Here is a 22,776-nt window from a genome sequence, read left to right as displayed (position 1 = left end):
GGGGGGAGGAAAGCCCTGGTTGACAGCCAGGGGAAGGAAGGCCCCAATCAGCCCTGATCGCCAGCCAGGCCTAGGGACCCTACCCATGCATGAATTTCATGCATCAGGCTCTAGTCTACACTAATAAAAGAGAAAGATGCAAGTTGACCATACTTTCTCGACGCCCACCAGCCAGTCAGGAATGAGTATGCTATTAACCCAACAAAGATGGTGGGTTAATTTGCATATGCAGGCGCTGAGTGGCCAGTGGCAGGGCGGGACGCTTGCATCGTCGCCATGGAGACAACACAGGCATTCTGCACCGCCCCAGCTGTTCCAGGCCTCTGGGCAGCGTAGGAAGGCAGAAAGGCAGCTCCATGCTGGAGCGAAGGCAGAAAGGTGGCTCCAGCTGTAGCAAAGGCAGTGCTGGCAACCAGGGGAAGGAAGGCCCATTCTTACACAAATCTTCGTGCATCGGACCTCTAGTATTAATATAAAAGAAGAGAAATGTCCATGACCCTAATGATCAAGATGATCAATACCTTAAAAAAATAGATCCTATGAGTAAAATATTGGCAGGTTTTGTTGTTGTTTTGAATAATATGAAAGTAAAAATTAAGAATTCTCATCTTGCTGCATGGCTGCAAAATAGTACTGGAAGCACCCTCAGAGAGAAAGGAATCAGTTCTAAGAACTTGTTTAAAGATAGTAGAGAGGAAAGCAAACATGATAGGAACAGTGCCTCTGAGATTTCAATGGCAATGGAGCTTGCCTTTTCATAGATTATAATTCTTACCCTCAGGATTGGAGAAAATACAGGCTATAGAGCTCTGCTGTCAATGTGGTAGCCACTACCCCTATGTAGCTATTTAGTACTTGAAATGTAGCTAGTCTTGAATGAGACCCGTGTAAAATACATGCAAGAATTCAAAGTTTGAATAAAAAAGAATATATAATATCCCACTAATTTTTATAGTAATTGCATGTTGAAATGAAAATAACTTGGGTACATTGGGTTAAGTAAAATATATTACTAAAATTAATTTCACTTTTATATCTGGAAACTAGACACATAAAATTATGTATGAGGCTCACACTATATTTCTATTGGACAATGATGGTTTATAAAGGAAACCTTGTAGAGAAGAGAGGATTAGAAATTCTTATTTACTCCATATTTTTTTTCTTTTTTTAAAATTTTGTTCTATTGCTTAAAGTATTATAAAGATTATTACTCCATGTATTTTTTAAAATACATTTTTATTATTGATAGTATTACAGATATCTCCTATTTACCCTCTCCTTTATCCTCCAATTTCCAGCCCCTACCCAACCCCCCTAGGTCTTCACTATCTATTGCCCATGTCCATGGGCTATGCATATCCTATATAATAAAAGCCTAATATGCAAATCAACCGAAAGGCAGAACAACCAGTGGAACAACCGGTTGCTATGTTGTACACTGACCACCAGGGGGCAGGTGCTCAATGCACGAGCTGCCCCCAGCTCGCAGGCCCCAGGCCAGCCAAGGCGGGTGCCAGTGGGGGCCCCCTCATTGCCCCACGTCAGCCCTCAGAGGGAGGCCGACCGGCAATGGTGGTGGGGGTGGCGGGCAGCAGGGGGCAGGACCAGCAAGTGGGCAGCACCAGACTGCCCAAGGCAGGTGTCAGTGGGGGCCCCCCAATCACCCCACCAGTCACCCCACAAATTGGCCCTGATCGCCAGCCAGGCCTAGGGACCCTACCTGTACACAAATTCCATGCAGTGGGTCTCTAGTAAGTATATAAGTTCTTTGGTTTATCTCTTCTCAACCCCCCACCCCACATAAAGGTATGTCAATCTATTACAGACACTTTAATCATGTTAATTTTTCCAATCCATGAACATTTGTATTTTCCTCTATTACTTTTTGCAATGCCCTATAGTTTTCCAAGTACAGATATATTTTTTTAAATATATTTTATTGATTTTTTATAGAGAGGAAGGGAGAGAGATAGAGAGCCAGAAACATCGATGAGAGAGAAACATCCATCAGCTGCCTCCTGCACATCTCCCACTGGGGATGTGCCCGCAACCCAGGTACATGCCCTTGACCGGAATCGAACCCGGGACCCCTCAGTCCGCAGGCCGATGCTCTATCCACTGAGCCAAACCGGTTTCGGCCCAAGTACAGATATTTTACCTCCTTGGTTAAACCTTGCCAAATTCATTTAAAAGTGGAAAGCCAAGTGATTTTCAGCATGGGGGGGAAAGAGGTGATTAGAATCATGAGGAAAGAGATGGCTGACAAAGCTATCTTATATATTGACCAATTAATTATTCATTCAAGTATTCAAATTTGTTGAATTCCTGTTATGTAGCAAGTTACCCAAGTTACAGAGGCCAATAAAAATAGAAAGGAGGCAATCCTTGGCCTCATGGAGCTTACATTCTAGTAGGTGAAGACAGATGATAATCATATTAATCTAGGTATGCATTTCTAGTTGAATGTTTAGTTTTATAAAAGAAGCAGTCTTCATAAAATGCTTGAATAAAAACAGTTATCTTTTTTGAGCAATAAGATATTATTACTCAAATAACCAAGAATATAAGAGTCTGTGATGACATTTGTGCCTAAACTTGGTAATATGCTAATTAGATTGGGAGACCTTCCGGTCATCCTTCCAGACAAAGACATGGTTGCAGGGCTGAGGCAGAGGCAGTTAGGGGTGATCAGGCCAGGAGGAAGGGCAGTTGCGGGTGATCAGGTCAGTGGGGGGGGCAGTTAGGGGCAAGCAGGCCAGCAGGGGGAGGGCACCAGTTGAGGGCTAGCAGGCTTGCAGGGGGGGCAGTTGGGGGCAAGCAGGCCAGCAGTGGGAAGCAGTTGGGGGCGATCAGGCCAGCAAGGGGGGGGGGCAGTTGGGGGTGATCAGGCCAGCAAGGAGGGCAGTTGGAGGCAAGAAGGCTGGCAGAGAGGGCAGTTGGGGGTGAGCAGGCTGACAGGCATAGGGATTAGGGGCGATCAGGCAGGCAGGCAGGTGAGCAGGTAGGAGCCAGAGGTCCCAGATTGCAAGAGGGATGTCCGACTGCCGGTTTAGGCCCAGGGATCAGCCTAAACTTGCAGTCGGACATCTCCCAAGGGGTCTCAGATTGGAGAGGGTGCAGGCCAGGCTGAGGGACAACCCCTGCCCCAGTGCGCAAATTTCATGCACCAGGCCACTAGTTTGGTAATAAGAGAGATTACAATTATTGCTGTTATTATTATCATTTCATCTTTAGGATTTTTTATAGAGTTCTGGATATATATTTATTTAAAAAGTAAATAAAATAGAAATGACCATTCTCCAAAACAGTTGCTTTTCCTGAAGGACAAAACAGTTTTACTATTCTTAAATTGTGTGTGCTGATTTGAATTAAAAATTGCACAATGGTTTTAACAATAAAACCTGGACATAAATGTCTAAATACCAGTCATTGTTTATATTATGCTTTAAAATTCTTGCTATTGCCAGGGGACCAAAATATCTGCCTTTGGTGCAATTGCCTAGTTTTTTCTATCAGCAAAATCATAGACTATTAATTAAAACAAAAAGAAAGCTCAGCATCCATGCAACCCAGGGATTCTGCGACTTTTCTTCAATAAAGTTTATGAATTCCCCAAGTTTCTACCACAGATACATTTCCATGGAATTTTATATTTTATCTTAAAAACTTGTGTGAATTTTGCATTACTCTATAATATAGACACATTTATTTGATATTTTAAAAAATCCCTCCCAGTCTTCTACCAAAGTTAATATTCGGAAAGACAATTCTTATCTCTTCCGTAACTTTAGTGCATTCCAAGCACCCCACTTATTGTATAGTTCTAGATGCTATAAAATCCAGATAAATTCAAACGAGCAGAGCCCTCCATTCCTGGAACCTAAGTGGGAAGTGTTCTTTCTATACCTTTGTTGGAGTCGATTCCAATAGAGAATTAGAAACCCAGGAAGGCTAAAAATCTGCTTGGGTCATGTGACACCTAGTTTCAGAGATGAGACCTGAACTCGGAACTGCTTATTCTGGGCCTGCAAGCTATGTTGCTACAGCAATAGCATAACAACAGTCTTTTGAGCAGTTTACCACTCAAGGGATTCCCCATCCCAATAAATATTTGTGGAGAACAAGAACCCATGGAGAATATGATTAAAGAAAGACAGATAGCTGTGGCCTCCGCTTTTCCTGCCAATCAGTAGTTCTGCCAGGAGAGAAGCCAGAAAGGAGCCAGGCAAAGACTTCAAGGTTCCTGATGGGAGGGGAAAAAAGTGTTTACTGAAAGTCTGGCATTTTGGAGTCAAGAAGATCTGTTGCCTAACCTATAGTAAATACAGAAGTTGTTTCCTAGATCTATGAATCCTTATTTTTTTCTTGAAGTCACATGTATTTTAGTAAGAGATTTTCCTGCCCTAACCGGTTTGGCTCAGTGGATAGAGCGTCGGCCTGTGGACTGAAGGGTCCCAGGTTCGATTCCGGTCAAGGGCATGTACCTCAGTTGTGGGCACATCCCCAGGAGGGGGTGTGCAGGAGGCAGCTGATTGATGTTTCTCTCTCATCGATGTTTCTAACTCTCCCTCTCCCTTCCTCTTTGAAATCAATGAAGATATATTTTTTTAAAAAAAGAGTTTTTCCCTTAAGGTATTCCTTAGTCTCATTTCAGTCTTAAAGAAAACTCAAGGAAAAATTCATTGGTTGAAACGTAATATTTTTATTTTTTAAAGGAGGCAAAAGATGGCGTTCACTTTTGATGAACTGCTACAAGGAAGGAAAGATTAGGCTAAACCTTACTCTGGAATAGTTTGACACTCTCCTTAAAGAAGCTGTTTAATTAGATGGCATTTTTCCAGAAACATAGTAAAATATAAGGGAAATAGGGGAAACTGGTTTGCTTTTCTTTTTTTAAGACACTGGATTTCTGTGGTTTTCTTTTCTCACTTTCTTTCTAAGATGCTAAATCTTGTAGGTAACATATTTTAATTTAAATTCCTAAAACTAAAATATTGTTTTTAATTTATTGAAATGTTTTCTTCCCTTCATTGGGAACAACTATTAAAACTACTAAATAAAATATTTAAAACTTCACTGAGTTCTCTGCTCTAATTCCTCCTTAATTACTATACCCTAACTTATTATTTTTAATGGTGCATAAAGCCATGAAATAAATTATATATATATATATATATATATATATATATATATATATATATATATATAATTTCATATATATATAATTTCATATATATATATATATATATATATATATATAATATGAAATATCTGCAGGGAAGTTAGTAGATGAAAGAACCAAATGAATAAATACATAGAAACTTGCAGAGCTATAATTCACATGAGCATCTGTAAGTACATGTTATATGTTTTAAGTGTTCAGATCCTTTCCTCTGTTACCTCTTTAAAAGGAGATTATTCCACTTACAATATCAACTGTCGAGTAATTTCTTTCTTGTGACTTTGGTAACTGTTCTTTGTTAAAATAAATACTTAAGTCATCTTGTTTGTGGAAACAGGAATAGAACTTTAATTTTAGCAGTAATTATTGCTTCACAATAATAATGAATTTATTCAATTATAAGATTATTTTTCCCACTAATTCCACATACAATAATTTTTTTCTGGCAGAAATACAAAACAACTGAAAATAAGTTGATTATTATGACATGCTTTGTTATATAAATAATACTAAAGTGATTTGTGATTGGTAGAGGATTAAAATTTTGGATTTTAGTTCCAGGTGTTAAAAAAATTCAGAATCTAGGGGATAAAAATATAAGGAAATGTATTTTAAATGGCAGAAATAATCACACTAATGGTAATTCTGTTAGAAGAGATTAGCCAAAGGTACTTTTAATTTGCAAATAGAGTAAGATTAGTTTGCTCTATTTTCTTGAGGTGATGACTCTATAAAATCTTTCTTATATAAACAAAATCATTTTGATTCAAAATCAAAACCCCTTTTTATGTTAGTCAGAATTATTAGTTATATTACTACCTTCTCTACTTTCAGCTAATTTTAGCATTTATATTTTAATGAAAAAGCCATTCATCTGTTCAAAAAAGCTTTTTATGAACACTGACTCTGTGCCAAGTGGTGTCTTTGCCAGACTTTGAAGGAGAAATGATACTTGTTAAAAGAAGAAAACTTTTTCTTTTATAAACGAAAAATTTATGATAGTTTTTCAAAATCTTAGTGCAATGTAAAGTTCTATGGTTCTAATAAGGAGTGATCCTCTTTTAATTTTATATATTTTGTTTTACATCTCAATTTATGTCACACATATTTTTCCTTAGTTTTTCTAATTTCCCTTGATGTTGACTTTGAAATATATGTGATTCAGTAGCTTATAATTGTACTTGAATCTCGAATATATACAAGTTTGATATGGAGGAAATTTGATGTAGAGGAGGATAAGTAAAGAACATTGAATTTTAGTGAGAAAAGTAATATCAAAATGTATAATTTAGTATGTGACTGTCAAGTTAAAAATGTAACATGTTTCCTAAAAGACAGGAAGGCATCTCACCAAAGTGTAGGGTGCATTCTGCACCCCATGCTTATAGGGGAACATGGCCAGCCTAAAATGTGTTCAGAGGAGAGAGATTAAGAATATTAAGGACCTCTGATCCATGCAGGAAATGGATGAAGGAAAAGGAAATTTCTAGCACAGATAAGTATAAAAGGAGGAGCAAAATAGCTCCTCACCAGTTGTTAACTGGCTGTCACATGATTGAGTATCTGACTTGATCTGGATGGATCTGAGGGATGGACATGAGGTTCTCTGGGGAGAAACTATGAAGATATGGATATGGGCTCAATAAAAAGACTTTTTAATAATCCGAGGCACTCAGAAGTGGTATCAGGCCAGTACACAGAGCATATTTATATATTATTTAGCAGGTTGAGCTGTAATTAATGAATTTAAGGTTCATTCTGTCCCTGTAAGTGTAGGATGTTCTTGTGCCCTCTCCCAAAGTTGAAAGATACAAAACAAAAGCAAAGTAAAATAGAAGTCATGACTGTACATGCTTGCAGTTTTTGAAGACATCTCTTTTTTGAGTAACACAAAGTGAAAAAATAAACGCATACCCACACAGCGAGGAAGACTACAATTCTCCTATCCAGAGAGTATAAGTATTTATGCAGCAATAACCTGAGATTGGGAAGGAGCACCAACTTTGCAACTTTTAAGGAAATTCATATTATGGCTAATGCCTTAGATTTCATGTTCATGTCTCGGAATGGCAAGCAAGACTCCAGTTTGTCTTTTGTAAAAAGTCTGCATAAAAACAAAGGCTTTTATCAGGAAAGGAACTGATTGTAAAGTGCTTTAAACAAACCTGTCCCAATGAGGGAATACATGAAACAGAAGAAAGTAACATAGAACCAGATACCAAGTGCTGTTTTTTCCTTTCTTCCACAGTCCTCTCCACAAATGAACTTTTTAAATTTTACTAAGAAGAGAAGTTGACAGTCAAATACATATGCTTCTTTATATCGGTAGGAGAAGCAAAGCATACTTGGCATTTTCCACTTAGAAATAAAGTCCTCTGTGTTTTGCGTTCTGTCTTCATGATTTTCTTTCTTTCTCCTAAGATTTAAACTGTTTTGATCACTCAAAATCACTTCTGTTACTCTGTTTCCTTCTTTCACACTCTGCCAAGGAGCCTTAGGGAATTTTTAAATAATGTGTATTCAAACATATTTTCTGAAATTTAAGTTGGCATTTACCACATTTCTATGTTATTTAACTCTGTGGTCCTTTGTGTCTTTATATTATAATCACTACTGATGGACAAAGTGCCTTTTTCTTCTCGTTTGAAACTCTCTTGTGCTGATAAATTATGCAGTTGAGTCACATTCCAAAGAGGCGCAAATTTGTTTTCCAGACAGGACAGGGTGTAGATCCCCAATCTTTATCAGGAGGAGCTAAGAGGAGAGAGTCAACCAGTTAGCTTTCCTCTATGAATCTCCTCTTAAAGGAATAAATCATTATCTCTGACTGACTTCCAAATTATATAGAGACAAATAAATATGCCTTGCCTTGCTGCCTTTATAAGCCTACAATAAATACTCATTCATTCATCTCAGCAGATAGGATAACAATTGCCTATAATGTTTTTCAGTGAAAAGTGGGTATAATAGTAAAGTATTCTAAGTAAAAGATTTTATAGTTAATAAATTATATAGTGTCCAATGATATAGTCTTCAAATGATCAGTGTCTACTCTTAAATTTGATGACATAAGTGATTTTATTGGGTTGTGTTATAATCTTTTGATTAAATATGGATTAAAGCACACAACATTTTAGGACAGAAAACAGTTGACTACCATTGTTAAGTCATGGGTAAACAGAGCTTAATTTGCCAGCTTTTGTTTGACCTCACAATGTGAAAAACACATTGATGCTCAGATACAAGGAACTTTATGAGAACAACCTCTTAAGGAATACAGCCAGTCGTGCCGAGTCACACTAACTCACATTAGACTTTTATTAGAACATTTATGGCCAGAGCAGCATTATCTTGTCTTTTAACCAAGCCACTGTGCAGCAACAAACTGGCCTGTAAATTCATTGCAAATTACTTTTCCTCAGATTAAATTGCCTATCTAATAGCAAATTATTATTCTAGTTTAGTAGAAAACAACCACTGTGGCAATGTGGTTCAAAAAATCAAGAGGTACTGCCAAATGCAGTATCAACATAATATTATGAGCTAACGCTAAAGAAGACTGAAAATTTCTCAGCTTGTATCACGGAAAATCAGTCACAACCAAAGCTCCTATTTATGCAGTGCAATTTGGTAGATGTGATTAATATCACAGGGGTGTAACTAGAGTAAATCTAATCCCAGTTTGCCTAGACTGTCCCAGTTTATATCCGCTGTCTAATATAATTGTTAATAGTTCTCCCACTCTAAAACAATGTCATATGGTCACCCTGTGTGTAATCATGTTTCCCAGTTTATTATATATGTGGACATATAGAACATACAAACTGTAAAGCCAAATAGCCACATATGAATTCAATAATAATAAAACAAACATGAAAAGTATAAGCAATGCTGAATAAAGAGGTCAGTTAAATACCATAAAATTCTTAAGAAAGATAGAGAGATTAATCAGGGGAGATTTCATTTAAGAGGTAGTATTTGAACAGTCTTGAAAAGTGTTATGCTCTGCCTAAGCAAAGAGGAGAAGATGACATTTTACATGGAAGAGAAGTACATGATTTCAGAAAAGCATTAAGTTGAGAAAGGACAAGAGGAATCAACTTATTCAGCTATATCTTAATATCTATTGACAGGTATATTTTCAAATATAATTTGAAAATAGAAAGGGGGTAGAGAAAGCTAGTAGAGTAAAAGAATATTTGAGCAGAATTAGAAGGCTGTATCAATAATCCATATATGACTTGATAGTTGAGAGCTGAATTAGGGTATCCATTGAATGGGGCTAATTCAAGAGCCACATGAATGAAAAAGATAGAACTTAGCAATTTTCACTTGCATGAAGTTTGTGTCTGAAAGTGCTTACAACCAATCTTTTATTCTTACCTACTTCCCAATGAGGTTTGTAAATGTAGACATTTTATTGCTGTTCTACAGATCAGTAATTGAGATTCCAAGAAATTAAACAGTTTCCAACAATCCTGTAGGTAATTGGTGGTCAAGGTGTGGAGGGTGTCCTGATTCTCTGCATTGAATGCATGAAGTGAAGAAGAAAGAAGGAAGGAAAAATACAAAATCTGAGCAACTGGGAAATTTGTTTCCAGGAACAGAATGTCAGAAGACAGAGTTCGTTTAGGAATGAACATGAGGGGTGGATTTTAAGCAGATTTGGTTTGAGCTGATGGTCAAATCACATTTGTACCTTAAAAAAAAAAAGCATGGGGGAAAAGGAGTGGATGAAGGTGAGAATATAATCAAATTGAAACCCAATTAAAAAAAAAGAATGCTAGGGACAGAGATAGATTAGTGTTTGTAGCTAAACCTTAGGACATGTTAACATTTAGTGTTTATAAACCAGGAAAGGAGGCAAATTGAAGAGGGAAAAAGAAATAGAAAAGGTCCAAGGGAATAGACCACCACAGCAAGCCAGCAAACAGGGATTGAGTCAAGAATGAAGGGTAAGCCGCATAGTGGAGTGCTCTAAAGAAGTCACAGAATAAGAGGGAAAAGGTGCCACGAAATGTCCGAGACAATGCAGGAGAATGAAAGGTGACTTCTAATCTATATGTGAAGATCCGGGAAGCGTTCTTGTAAATAATGTGAAATGGATAGTGTTTGGATAGGCAAACATAATGAAGTAAATTATGGGACAGGTGAGTGGGAATGTCACAGGCAAAAGCTCAGAGCGGGACACTCTGGGATATGGACATGGGACCAAGAGAAATATGGTTTGACAGTGGTTCTGAACCCTCACTGTGCATCTGACCGACCTGAAGAATTTTTTAAAATTACACCTGCATAGTCCACAGCCAGAGATCCTGAATCAGTTAGCTGAGATGGGCCTCAACCTAAATACTTTTATTTTAATTTTTAAACCTCCCCCAGTGATGTTATTTGTAGTGAGGCCTGTGAAGCACTCTGAAAGAAAGGCTCTGAAAGAAACTAAATGTTTGAAATGTATGATTAAAAGATGTTTCTTCCCATATGAAAAAAAAATGTACTTAATTTAACAGCTAATGGAAAAGCACTTAATTTTTGTTTTAAGAATATTTTAGCTTTAGAAAATCCCTTAAATAATATGATGGCTCTGTTATCCCAGTGTGTAGCTGTTCTCTGCATGCTTTGGGACAATTCTCATCTCAGACATGTGCCAGCTCTGGGTTATGTTGACTAATTCTTCAGGATCATACCCAGGGCAGTTCGAGAATGAAGGCAACATACTAATGGCAAGTAATTGCAAGCTGAAGAAGAGGACAACAAAACAGCTTCCACCTGAAGAAGAGCAACCAATTTCAGATGAGCAGAAAATGTGTGAAAGGACAGTAGGGCTTTCTTCACACGTTAGTTATTTTTGGAATTCTTGGCCAGCCCAGAAGACAGACAAGTCCATCTGAGGATTCTTTTTAAGGAAAAAGTGACCTACGATCCATGATGCAAAGAGGCACAACCACAAACAGGAGTAGTTTCTTTTAATTAGATTGCAAGTTTGCCTGGCCAGGGCCCAAAAACATTGTGTTTCCGTATGGAGAGGGTTGCCAAATAAAATAGAGGACTCTAGACAAATTTGAATTTCAAATTTAAAAATGAGTAATTTTCTTTAGTATAAGTGTGTCCTATCAACTATAGTTTTTAAAAATTACTCACTGTTTACCTGAAATTCAAATTTAACTGGTGTTCTCTATTTTGCTAAATCTGGCAACCCAGACATGTAATTTGTTAAAACTGAAATAATAGTCAACACAAAATAAGGAGAATAGAGAATATTTGGAATTTAGAGTTATATAAAAGAAAAAAGAATCCCTTTCATGAACAAACTTTATCAAAGCTAAACACGGAAAGGTTAATCCAGCTGTACAAGGAGGGTTCAGTTCCCATGAAGGCACATGGGAGACACAGGAAGGTCAGAGTTTAATACCGTTTCTTCCACTCACTTTTAAAGATGTTCCTCTTTGAAGAGACCTTAGACAGTCACCACCTTTGCTATTCAAAGTGTGTGTGTAGTGTGGACCAGCAGCAGCAGCCTTGGGGCCCTGTTTGAAATGCAGAGTTCCAACCTCCCCCCAGACCTAATGAATCAGCACGTGCATTTTAACAGGATCCCTTGTGACTTGTGTGCACAATCAAGCTTGAGAAATGCAGATTTAGTTCTGTAGTTTCCGAAAACATGCTCTGAGAAGGTGTAGGGTCCACAGGCTCCCTCATGGCTCAGGAAGAGTATGTCAGCAGGGGCTCCTCCCTCCCAATGAAGGGAGACCTACTCTGCACAATCTGGTTTGGATTACAAGGCAAGATTTCAGTGGAACAAAGGGTCTGTGACAAACACTTTTTCAATTTAAAAAGAAAAGAAGTTGAAAAACAATAATCTAGTTTATTTCATTTTCCAAATGGGGAAACTGAGTAACAAAGACATCATGTGACTACCTAAGTCCTCTGATGGGAACTAACAGGTGCTGTTTCAGTCTGATCCCAGCTTCTTTCTACGACCCCCTGTTGACTGAAGAAGGCAGCACAAAACACCAGAAATTTCCAGCCAGCTGCCTGTCAAGTGTCTTCCAACTGAGCCTTGAATTTTAAATCTGGTCCGTTTTCTTTTACACTCATGCCTAGTAACTTCCTTTCAAAGCTCATCTAACCCAACTCAAAGGACTATTTGCTTTGCTGACTGAGCTTGAAGGGAAGTCTCCAGCTGCAGTTGTGTGTACACTGCTAACTGAGGGTACCCTGCAGGTTTGTTTATGTATATTTCAGCTAATTATCTTGCCACAGACCATTGAGATAGATCTGGATGACTGTTCAATTAATAGTACTGAAGGAGTAATTAGGGAGAATACCTGATTGCACAGCCCACCCAAGCCAGCATATCAATGTGAACATTGACTTCTGAATGTAATTAATCACATAAATAACTCTCCAGCATGAAATTAGAGATCACCCACGCATTATGCCCGCTAATGTTTTAAGGCATTACTTCCCGAATTTCTGTAATGAATTCCACTACATTCTGATTTGAATTTTTCAATTTCAGCATACATCCTGCCCTGCTAGCAAGTGATCCTGTTTCCCCTATCAGTTTCTGCAGGAATGTGAATTCGCTGTTCTAAAAAGAAGTCAGATTTAGACATGTCTAAGCCTCGAGAAAGACATAAAAATGCAGACTTGTGACCACAGCACTTTGTGGCGGTGCTAGACATCAGGTGTCTACACCCCCTTGTCCACTGGATAGATGCCTCATGTTATAGCATCAACTTTAAAGATTTTTCTATAAGAACCAACTATTCAGATATTCCCTCACAAAGACCTGCCCCCATTATTTACTTTTATAAGGAAACCTTTGAAGGATTGAAGATCGACATAGAAAAGTATTTCAATTAGGACTAATTTATATAGATTTTCCTTAAATTTAGAAATCCTGAAAATTCGTGGAGAGAGGCAGGAGGGACAACGATCAGAAGAACCACCATACAGAGGAATTTCTAAATCACTCTTTTTCCCCACAACGTTAAAGGCAGTTATCTCAGGCAAGCCGATATAAGGATCCTAAGAGTTTAGAGGACAAACACTTAGATAATATTTTACAAGTGAAGGAACAAAGGCCCAGAGAAATCAGGTGATTTAAGATCATATAATTAATTTGTGTTATATGTGAAAGTATTCTAGAAAGAAAGCAGAATTTTGGTAAAGTTATTACTCTTTGGTATCTTTAGGGCTAAGCTAGAGATATCAAGAAAATGTAAAAGAATGTAAAATCAGACCAAATTTTTAAAACCCCAGTTGTATGATATTTGTTAGAGTTCAATTATGAAATTTAAGATATCATTATCAACCAAAGGACTTGTTTGCATGCATATGAGCATAACCAATGGACACAGACAGTAGGAGGGTGAGGGCATGTGCTGGGGGGTGGGGGTGACTGGGGAGAGGTCAATGGGGGGAAAAAGAGATTCATGTAATACTTTAAACAATAAAGATTTTTTTTAAAAAAAGTTATTTAACAAAAAGAAAAAAAGCTATATTAAGATATCATTATCAAAAAAGGCATTTTATTTTAATCTAGGCAAAAATAGCAGGAGTACATGTACATACTCCCAAAGGGACCAGAAACTACTAGTATGTTCCAAACCTTTCTTTGGTCATATGTCCTTCAACACAGCATCTAGCACCATACTAGACATTTCTGATTTTGTAAATATTTTGTGCTTTCGCTTTGGCCCAATAATTCCACTTCTGAGAGTTTATAAAAGGAACTAGTAAGAGATATATTCATCAGATGAGTAGCAAAGCTAGTCAATGTAATGTTATTTATATTGTCAAAAAATTTGGAAAACTACCTCAAATATCAAGTTGATTAAATAAAACATTTAGTTATAAATAATATATGTTACAAACATTTAAAATAATTTTGTAGAGGCATAGTTCTTTTTCAGTGTTTACTTATGGGGGGAAAAAAGAGCTCTTAAAACAGTATGTGCAATGATTCATTGTTCCTAGAAATGCATATAAGTGGTGGACACTGAAAGTTGAAGCAAATTATGTGTGAGTGGCGGGATCTCTGGTGATTTTAAATGTTGATGGGGCAAGTCTGTGTGTGTGTTTTTATAACAAATAGTAGGAAAAATCAAGAGAAAATTTTAAGGTAATTAATTCAGAAAATAAGTTACGATTATGTTAACAGAGGAAGCTTCACTGTCCAAAATTTTTGTACTTTATTTGGAGGACTTATGTGATGAGCTCACAAAGAACATGATGAGCATTATTAATCCTGCATTCTTTTCAGCTAATACAGAGAATAATTAACTTAATGTTTCTGACTTACTAACAGAATGCTGAAGTTGTTGATAAGGGTATATTTTTAAGACTGAAATAAAAATAGAACCATGTTCACAAATTTCAGATAAGCTATACGCAAGCCACTGAATTTTAAGAATTAAGTTCTACAATGGGGAGAATAAACTTTGGAAGTAGATAGATCTCATTTTAAATCTTGGCTCTGCCATTTACTAACTTTACAAGTTTGAAAAAATATAAATGATGGAGTTCTGCATATCAAATGAGATCATATATATAAGTCACCTAGTACAAAGCATGAACTACTGTTAGGAGCTTAACAAAGTATAACTTTCACAGGCATCATTATCAACATTCTCATTATCTGGCTTGTACATTAATTAGCACTAGTTCACAGGCCATACTTGCCAGCTGGACCCATAGGCCAGGTAGGTCTTAGAAATGTGGGGATTCAGAAATAAAACTTAGTTGAGCTGCTTGACTCAAAGAAGGACTAGGGCAGTTGTGGCTTCAGAAGTCCATTTGTGAAGTTACTGAAACCAGAGTAGGGGTCATAAATAGTGAGTACAGTGGCATATTGGCATTTTCCCACAGACAGGAGTAACCATGAGTTATAGGGCCATCTGCCTAGAGATGCTTTGTATATTTCTAACGATGATGATTTTTAGTTCCAACAGAGACACACTATTTTTTCTACCTACCTCTCTTAGTTTTAACTTGTTTTTCTGAAAAATATGAATAATTCAGTTCCACTTACATCATGGACTTAATCAGCTAACACATATAAAGCATTCTGACCACATAATGTTACATAGACAGTACATAATATTATTAGAAGGCAAAATGCAATTACCTTGATTGGTATTTTCCCAGAAAGTAGAACTAATACTCATTCATACCTGGTATGAAAATTCTTCTGCAGCCATTAATCACTGACATTGGAATATAATTGGCAAATCTAGAAAGCTGCCAAATGCCAGGATATCAACACTAATATTTAACATTTTTTTCACATTGAAATTCTTTAGGTAGAAATAAACTTCCTTCAATATTTATTATATTATTTACTCTAAAATTGTAGATATAATAAGAAGACTAATAGTTTCTAGTGTCATTGTGACCATAAAATGAATTTTAGTGTTTGTTTGATGGATGGAGTACTGGGGAGACATGCAGTCCTTTGTCTATAGAAATAACCTGCATTTTAGGACTAGTGACCATATGGGCAATTATTTAGCTCATAAGGTCAGGATGGTTCATGCCCTCCGAAGGTGGATTCAGTTTTCAGGACATGACATCTGTTAATTTTCAAGCACAAAAAGTAATATATATGAAGTCTCAGCTTAATAAATATTTTTTAAGATATTAAGTGGTTTTCCTTTTAGTTTTTTGCCAGAAAATCTGGCACCTAATTTGAGGTACACTTCTAAGTACCCTGCAGAATTTTATGGCCTTGAGTTTTGAGTAAGTTAATTAATAAAATGAAATGATGTCATTACTGACTTCTAGAGAAGAGAAAGTGTCAGTGGCTACATAGTAAGAAGACATTTTTTCTACTACAGTTCATTTTTGCCTAGTTATATTTGGGCATTTGTAGAATCTTTTAGACATAAATATGCATAAGACATAAGGCTTACCTTTGAGAAGCTCTACATCCGATGGGGGTAGGTATGGCAAATGCCTGTCACCTAAGAGGGGCTGATGGTACCATAATGGAAATTCAGTCATGGGGCTTTGTGGGTATATAATTCCAGCTGTGGTGGTAATAAGAGAGAATTTCACATATCACTAAATTTAATTGAGAAGTTAATCTAAACTACTTGGCAAATATATTTTCTTCTGATGTGATCACCACCCTGGTGTTCATTGTGTTTTCATTTTCTCTTTTAGAGACGCCCAAGCAGATGGCCTGCGATGAAGTTTCGAAGAGGTTCTGGCCACCCAGCCTATGCTGAAGTTGAACCAGTGGGAGAGAAGGAAGGTTTTATTGTATCAGAGCAGTGCTAAGATTTCTAGGACAGAACAGCACCAGTGCTGGCTTACAGGTGTTAAGACTAAAACTTTTCCTATACCATTAAGACAAAAAACAAACAAACACACACATACACACACACACAGGGAGCCCTAAGCTGCTGTAGCCTGAAGGAAACAAGATTTTTGGACAAGCCCAGCCCAGGAAGGGTAAGAGAAAAACTAAAACGTATACAAGCCACCATTTACCACTGAACATAGAATTCCTTTGAGGATGGCAACTATAGTTCACCCAGAACATCTCGTGTGGACGTCCCAGAATTATGACAAGATCACAGTGCCATCGGCTTAGGTGCAGGGTTGCAAAGGGATCGAGAACAAAAACACTAATAACAAAGCTTTAGTTCACAAAGGATCTACACCTTTGGTTCATATACTCTTCTCTGATGTCTCAAAGATAACTGTGTTCCAAAGCCGGAACCCTTCCACCCAAAAGAGCAATGATGAATGTCAAGATTGCTGAGAAAAATAGCTCACGCAGGAACAAACACAAACACAAAATAAGAAATTTTCTATCTTTTCATCAGATGTGTGGCCAAAGGATTGTGTTTTTTCTGGTCTGCATCCACCTGTTCCAACAGGTTCATAACTTTATAGGATGGACCTTTTATCTGCACAGGAGGTTTAAACTATGCTTCCCCCTTCCTTGTTAATGAATGCCCTTTTATGAGCTGTGATAGAATGTCCAACCTGTTAGCTAAGGATTAGGAAAGAGGGAGTAGCAAATGAGGCTTTCTATTCTCGCTCCTCAGAATAAAACTTGATTTGCTTTACGAAGCATTGCCTCCATTTCCCAACTGTGAAGTCCTATGAAGCCACAGTTGCTCTTGGCTGAAGGAAACAAAAGGATGAGTAGTTCCTTAATCACTTTTTAAACAAAAATGTTAAGGGATTCTTAGTATATGGGTATTTTTTGCTTTTTGCCGTTTCAGTACTAAAGGCCCATTTCATTGTCGATTCCCTTCTAAGAAGCCATTCAAGTCAGCATATCCCTGGTGATAAAAGAATGAAAGAACCCTGCTGAATCATACAGTAATTTTCTTTAAAGCACATAGTAGTTACATAAATATATATAAATATATTTTTCTTTATAACTAACACAAGGCAGGCTCTTGTGACTCTAAGAGTGCATTTTTGTCATCAAGACAAAACAAATGCAAGGTGCATTACTGCATACTTCCATAGAGTTGTAAAATAATCCTTAATATTAGAATATTTTTATGTCACTTAGCAAAAGTGGTTCAATTGGTTGCAATGCCAATCATTGTCCTGCCTATTTGAGCCACCCTTTCATTCATATCGACTCCTTCCCTCCCTGGCTAAATAAACCAGATGCCCAACACTCCTTAAATGGAGCTGTCATTTGCCCTGTAAAGAAAATCCAGATCTTGAAATTTCCCCCTGAACGAAGATAGAAAAGGCATCCTTTTGAGGAGAAAAGTGGCTAATATCTAAATACTGAGCTCCTAAAGTTTAAATTAAGGTACTGTGTGTACAACTTCATCACATGACCCATGAAACTTACATCCTGTGCCAAGAAGCTGTTGGTTTTGATAGGGTACGATGTCTACCATTTGCAGATTCTGGTATCAAGAAGCAGAGATCTCTTAAACAGCACTTCACTAGCAGCTTGACGTCTTGTACACAGTGTCTACATTGAATGACAGCAGCTCACTAACAGTATCATATTTATGTACACAACTGTCTCATGTAAACTAGTGCCATTTTCCATCCCATGCAGTTTGTTTTACATTTTTTAGTACCTGTTGAGGGTGGTAATTTTTTTCCTAAGTACTTAGTTAATAATTGCAAAAAAAAATTGACAGACAAGGTGACTGAAGGATGTGATGACAATCTCTCTGCGTAGCTTCGTTCAGTTTATATGAACTATCCCAACTTATTTTTTTGTGGAGTAGGCTTGATCAGATAGCGATAACCAAATGACTTGCCAATGTAACTGGTGCAACTGGTATTCTACAAAGACATAAGGGACACTTAGACGATTCCTTTTAGGATAAGATGATGCTTCTTTCACTAGCTTTTGTGGTACGCGTGGCTTCTCACAGCAGTTGATTGACAGTTATATAAACCCTGCCTATATATCCAACTTCTTACACAACTCTTTGCAATAGTAATGTTATCTTTATACTCTCCCATCTTCCTTTTTAAAAAATATATATTTTATTGATTTTTTACAGAGAGCAAGGGAGAAGGATAGAGAGAAACATCGATGAGAGAGAAACATCGATCAGCTGCCTCCTGCACACCCCCAACTGGGGATGTACCCGCAACCAAGGTACATGCCCTTGACCGGAATCGAACCTGGGACCTTTCAGTCCGCAGGCCGATGCTCTATCCACTGAGCCAAACCGGTTAGGGCTCTTCCATTTTTTATTCAAGAGAATCGGCCATTCTGTAGAAAAACATAAAACCCTCTGAATTGTTCAGTGAACTAAAGCACCAAGTGATAGATACAACTTTTTGGAAGGAAAAAGGCTGCTGAAGTATGGGAAAGCTTCCTAACAGAACAGAGACTTAAAGGTGGTGAGATGTTTCTGTTGTGCAAGAATCCTTTAGTGGTAAGGGGAAAGGCTGGCTGAATCCCTTTTTTTCATGAAATTTTCAATCTATTTTATATGTCTCTGTTTCCTTCTTGGTGACCATTTATTGAAACAGAAGAGCAGACATACACAAAGTTTCGGGAAATTCAGAATAGATGCTGATACTTTGAACTGTACATATATAATATATTAAAAAGGACAAGTCTGTACACTGCTTAATAAACTATGAGCATAGAGAGAGAATCACAATTTTAAAAATTAAAAGTAGCAAAGGAAAACATGCAAACTTCTGCAGAAATCAAGTGAATGGTACTATACAGGGAGTTAGTTATTCATCTTCATTATTTGCAAAAATAATATTCAATGATTAGATAAAAGTACTAAAAGTCAAGAAAAATACTTTAAGTCAACCAGATAGCAGTGACCACAATGTTGGTTTGTTTATAAAGGGTGTAGACTTCCAGATATATTAACAAATGGAAAACTAAAGATACATGATAACCTACAATTTGCCCCAGTTATTATTTTAGTTCAAGATACCTAGGGCATTTGTTAATCTGTCACATGTAGCTTCTAGAGCTGGCTGTCCAATCTTATATTCCCTAGACAAATGTGGTGATTTGAATGTAAATTAATTAACATTAAATAAAAATTCATTTCTTCACTCACACTAGTCACATTCAAGTGCTCAATAGCCACATGTGGCTTGTGGCTACCATGTTGGACAATACAGAATCTCCCTGTCGTCACAGAAATTCTATTATGTGGTGCTATAGGGATCTTTCCTTCCAGCCCCTCCCTTGAGGAAAAAGGAGGAGGATAAAGAAGATTTGGTAGTTCTTAGCTAAACTAAGCATTTTTATTTCAGAGAGGCATGATGGAAAAATGAAAAAAAAACAGCTGATACAACTTTGAGTGTCCACTATGTTATTTTGGCAAAATCACTTTAATCTCCATGAGTCAGAGTTTGCAATTTGGGAAAATAAAAATATATGCATCCTATCTTTCCTGCAAGATGATTATTATGCAGATTGACTAAATGTACAGACTTTTAAAACCATATGTCAATGCCACTCAAATAAAGCACAGCTCTTGGTTCAGTACCAGCACACATTTGCATTCAGGAAAAAAAGTTCATCAATACACAAAGCATTCAAAGACAATCAGATCAATACATTTCTTGAAAAACTGCCAAAGGAGAATACTTTCAAAGCAGACACAAATTACTTAAGTTTCTCTTTGCCCATCTTAATATTTTCTCTTACTAATTCCTCTACATGACTTCTCTCCCAACCATCTGTCCTCTCCCACACCAAAGGCCTCTATGTTCATACTTCAACTGGCTCACTTCTTTATTAAGTAGAGTCATTAGCATTTCTAGCTTCTTCTAATTTCCCAGTTTATTCTTCACAGCAAAGGGAGGCTTAGGAGCCGACCAGCAGGCTTCCCTTTAGAAGGAAATACCTCAAACGCAAATAACTTTAAATATTTTTTATCCCTGTAACACAAATGTAAGGGGCTGTCACATTAAAATATAAATATGTGGAACTTAATTTTAATTGTAAAAATTTGCAAATGAAGACTATATATTGCATAAAAGGAATAAAATTAATTTAAATTATGCTAATATGCAGATAATACATTTTCTCAGATGAGTATAATTTATTAAACTGTTGGCAAAAAAAAAATTCTTCTTATTTTCTCATTCTGAAGAAGTATAAATTTGGTGATGCTCCTAGGACTTATTGCATATTTGAGAAAAAGTTTTGCTATAAGCTATGTTATGGTTCAAGACACATCCATTCCACGATAAGAAATGAATATTTAAATAAGATTAACTGAAAAATATATCCTGTGGTTATGGTTTCTTGCTCCTGTAAAATGTTATTTTGCTTTGTATTTCTTCAGACATTTTTCAGATATTTTATTACTTTATGTGCTTTACTAATTTCAAATGATTGCTCTTGCTTTTTCTTTCTCATCCCTGCCCCCACTCTTGGCATCAGCATCTGTATGCCAGAATCATGGGAGGTCATCTAATTCAACTTTTTCATTTCACAGATAAGAAAATTGAGTCCAAGAGAGAAAAGTAATTTTCACATTGTCATAACTAGGTCTTGAACTTGAAACTCCTGTCAGGTTATTTTTGTTCAAGTTCTCCTTGTCCATACTCCTTTGTCAGCATGTAAGGTCAACCAAGCAGTTAAGAAGGCACAGTCCTTCTAAATTCTAGCTTTATGTGCTGTATGACTGTCTACTCTGTCCTGTAGAACAGTGGACCAATCTTCCTCTATCATGTTGCTGCTTTAAGAATGGCGCCATTTTAATAACAACCTGTGGTTTCAAGTTCTAGCTATTACAAGATCTTTGTTTGGGTTTTCAGGTTCCTCCCCCCTCCCGACTCCTACCTGTTACTATCTAAGTTAACAATACTATTTCTCTTTTGCCATTTAAAATTTTTCTGCCTTTGTTTCATTTCTTCCCCAATGTACCTGAAAATGAATGATATTCATAGCAGGTTTTCTTATCCTTCATATAATCACAATTTTTATTTGCTTTCTAAACTGTCTGAACTTTTTTTTTGTCCTGAGAAGGTTTTCTGTTTTTTTGTTGTTGTTTTTTTGAGCAAATATTATGATGTCTGCAGCATTACCTATTACATATATACCCATACTACAATGTGTTTGTAAAGCACTTTACATTTTAAAGAGCATTTTCATTCATTCCTTTATTTGTTTATTCATCTAACCACTCAATCAACTTAAATATTTATTGAAGATCTTGTGGCATATAGTAATAAATACAAATAGTGATAATTGTTTGTAGTATGGTAAAATCCTCAAACACAATTTGGCAAGAAGGTACGATCAATATTATTTCCCTATCCAATTCCAATTTTCTATCCTACTTAGATAAGGAACTATCAAGTATTTGCCTGAAGGATGTTTATGAAAAATGGGACATCGTTGCATGCACATCTGTGCTGTTTGCTCTATTTTAAATAATGTGTTAATTTCATTAATGAGAAGAAAATTATATATTCAAAGTTGTGCTGGACACAGGAGAACTTTCCAGGACACTTGAATTCTTTCTGACTAAGCATAATAGTTCACCTTCTTGCACCAATATCTGTTGCATTTTTTAAAATTATCAACATCGTATTTTTTAAGATATTCCAGAAACACCAGTGTATCAAAGAAGCATTTGCACTTTAGAGGTGTGTGGCTCTTTGTCATTTATTAGACCATCTCAAGTGTCCTCAACTTCAGCACTGTTGACACTTTGGGGCTCATTAGTCTTTGTTGGGGAGTAGGGGTGGAAGTCCTCCTGAGCATTGTAGGTTGTTTTGTCAGTTTCCAGAGCTTCTATAGACTATATGCCAGGAGTGCGCTCTCTCTCTCTCTCTCTCTCTCTCTCTCTCTCTCTCTCTCTCCTCTCTCTCTCACACACACACACACACAACAATGCAGTTGTGACAACTAATGTCCCCTGGAGGGATTGGGAAATCTACTGAATTAGCTAGTGAGCAAAATATATCAGGATAATAAAAGGAAATTTTCTGTTTCCCTTATCACTTAATGTTTATCATAGATAGGTTTCCATTTACAATAAGGCTTGGAATCATAAACTCTTTGCATTAGACGGGACTGTAAAAAGTCACTATTTCAGCCACAACCCAACATCATATCCTTATCTATTTCTCCATCTCTTGACTTT

At 36.9% G+C, this 22,776-nt stretch overlaps 1 protein-coding gene across 1 annotated transcript in view; it reads left to right on the top strand.

The window, feature by feature from the left end:
- Nucleotides 1–21,868, top strand: part of LOC102424007 (plexin domain-containing protein 2) — a gene marked incomplete at its 5' end in the record, with an annotated part of 93,170 nt that extends 71,302 nt beyond the window's left edge. Inside the window, one exon of the mRNA XM_006094301.3 lies at nt 16,358–21,868. Within this exon, the coding sequence (XP_006094363.2) occupies nt 16,358–16,474 (117 nt within the window). The remainder of the gene's footprint in view (nt 1–16,357) is intronic.
- Nucleotides 21,869–22,776: the final 908 nt, after the last annotated feature.

This window comes from Myotis lucifugus, unplaced genomic scaffold, assembly GCF_000147115.1.
Source record: "Myotis lucifugus unplaced genomic scaffold, Myoluc2.0 scaffold_132, whole genome shotgun sequence".
Lineage (NCBI taxonomy): Eukaryota > Metazoa > Chordata > Mammalia > Chiroptera > Vespertilionidae > Myotis > Myotis lucifugus.
Note: the sequence above shows the minus strand (reverse complement) of the source record. Positions and strands in the feature narration are given on the sequence as shown.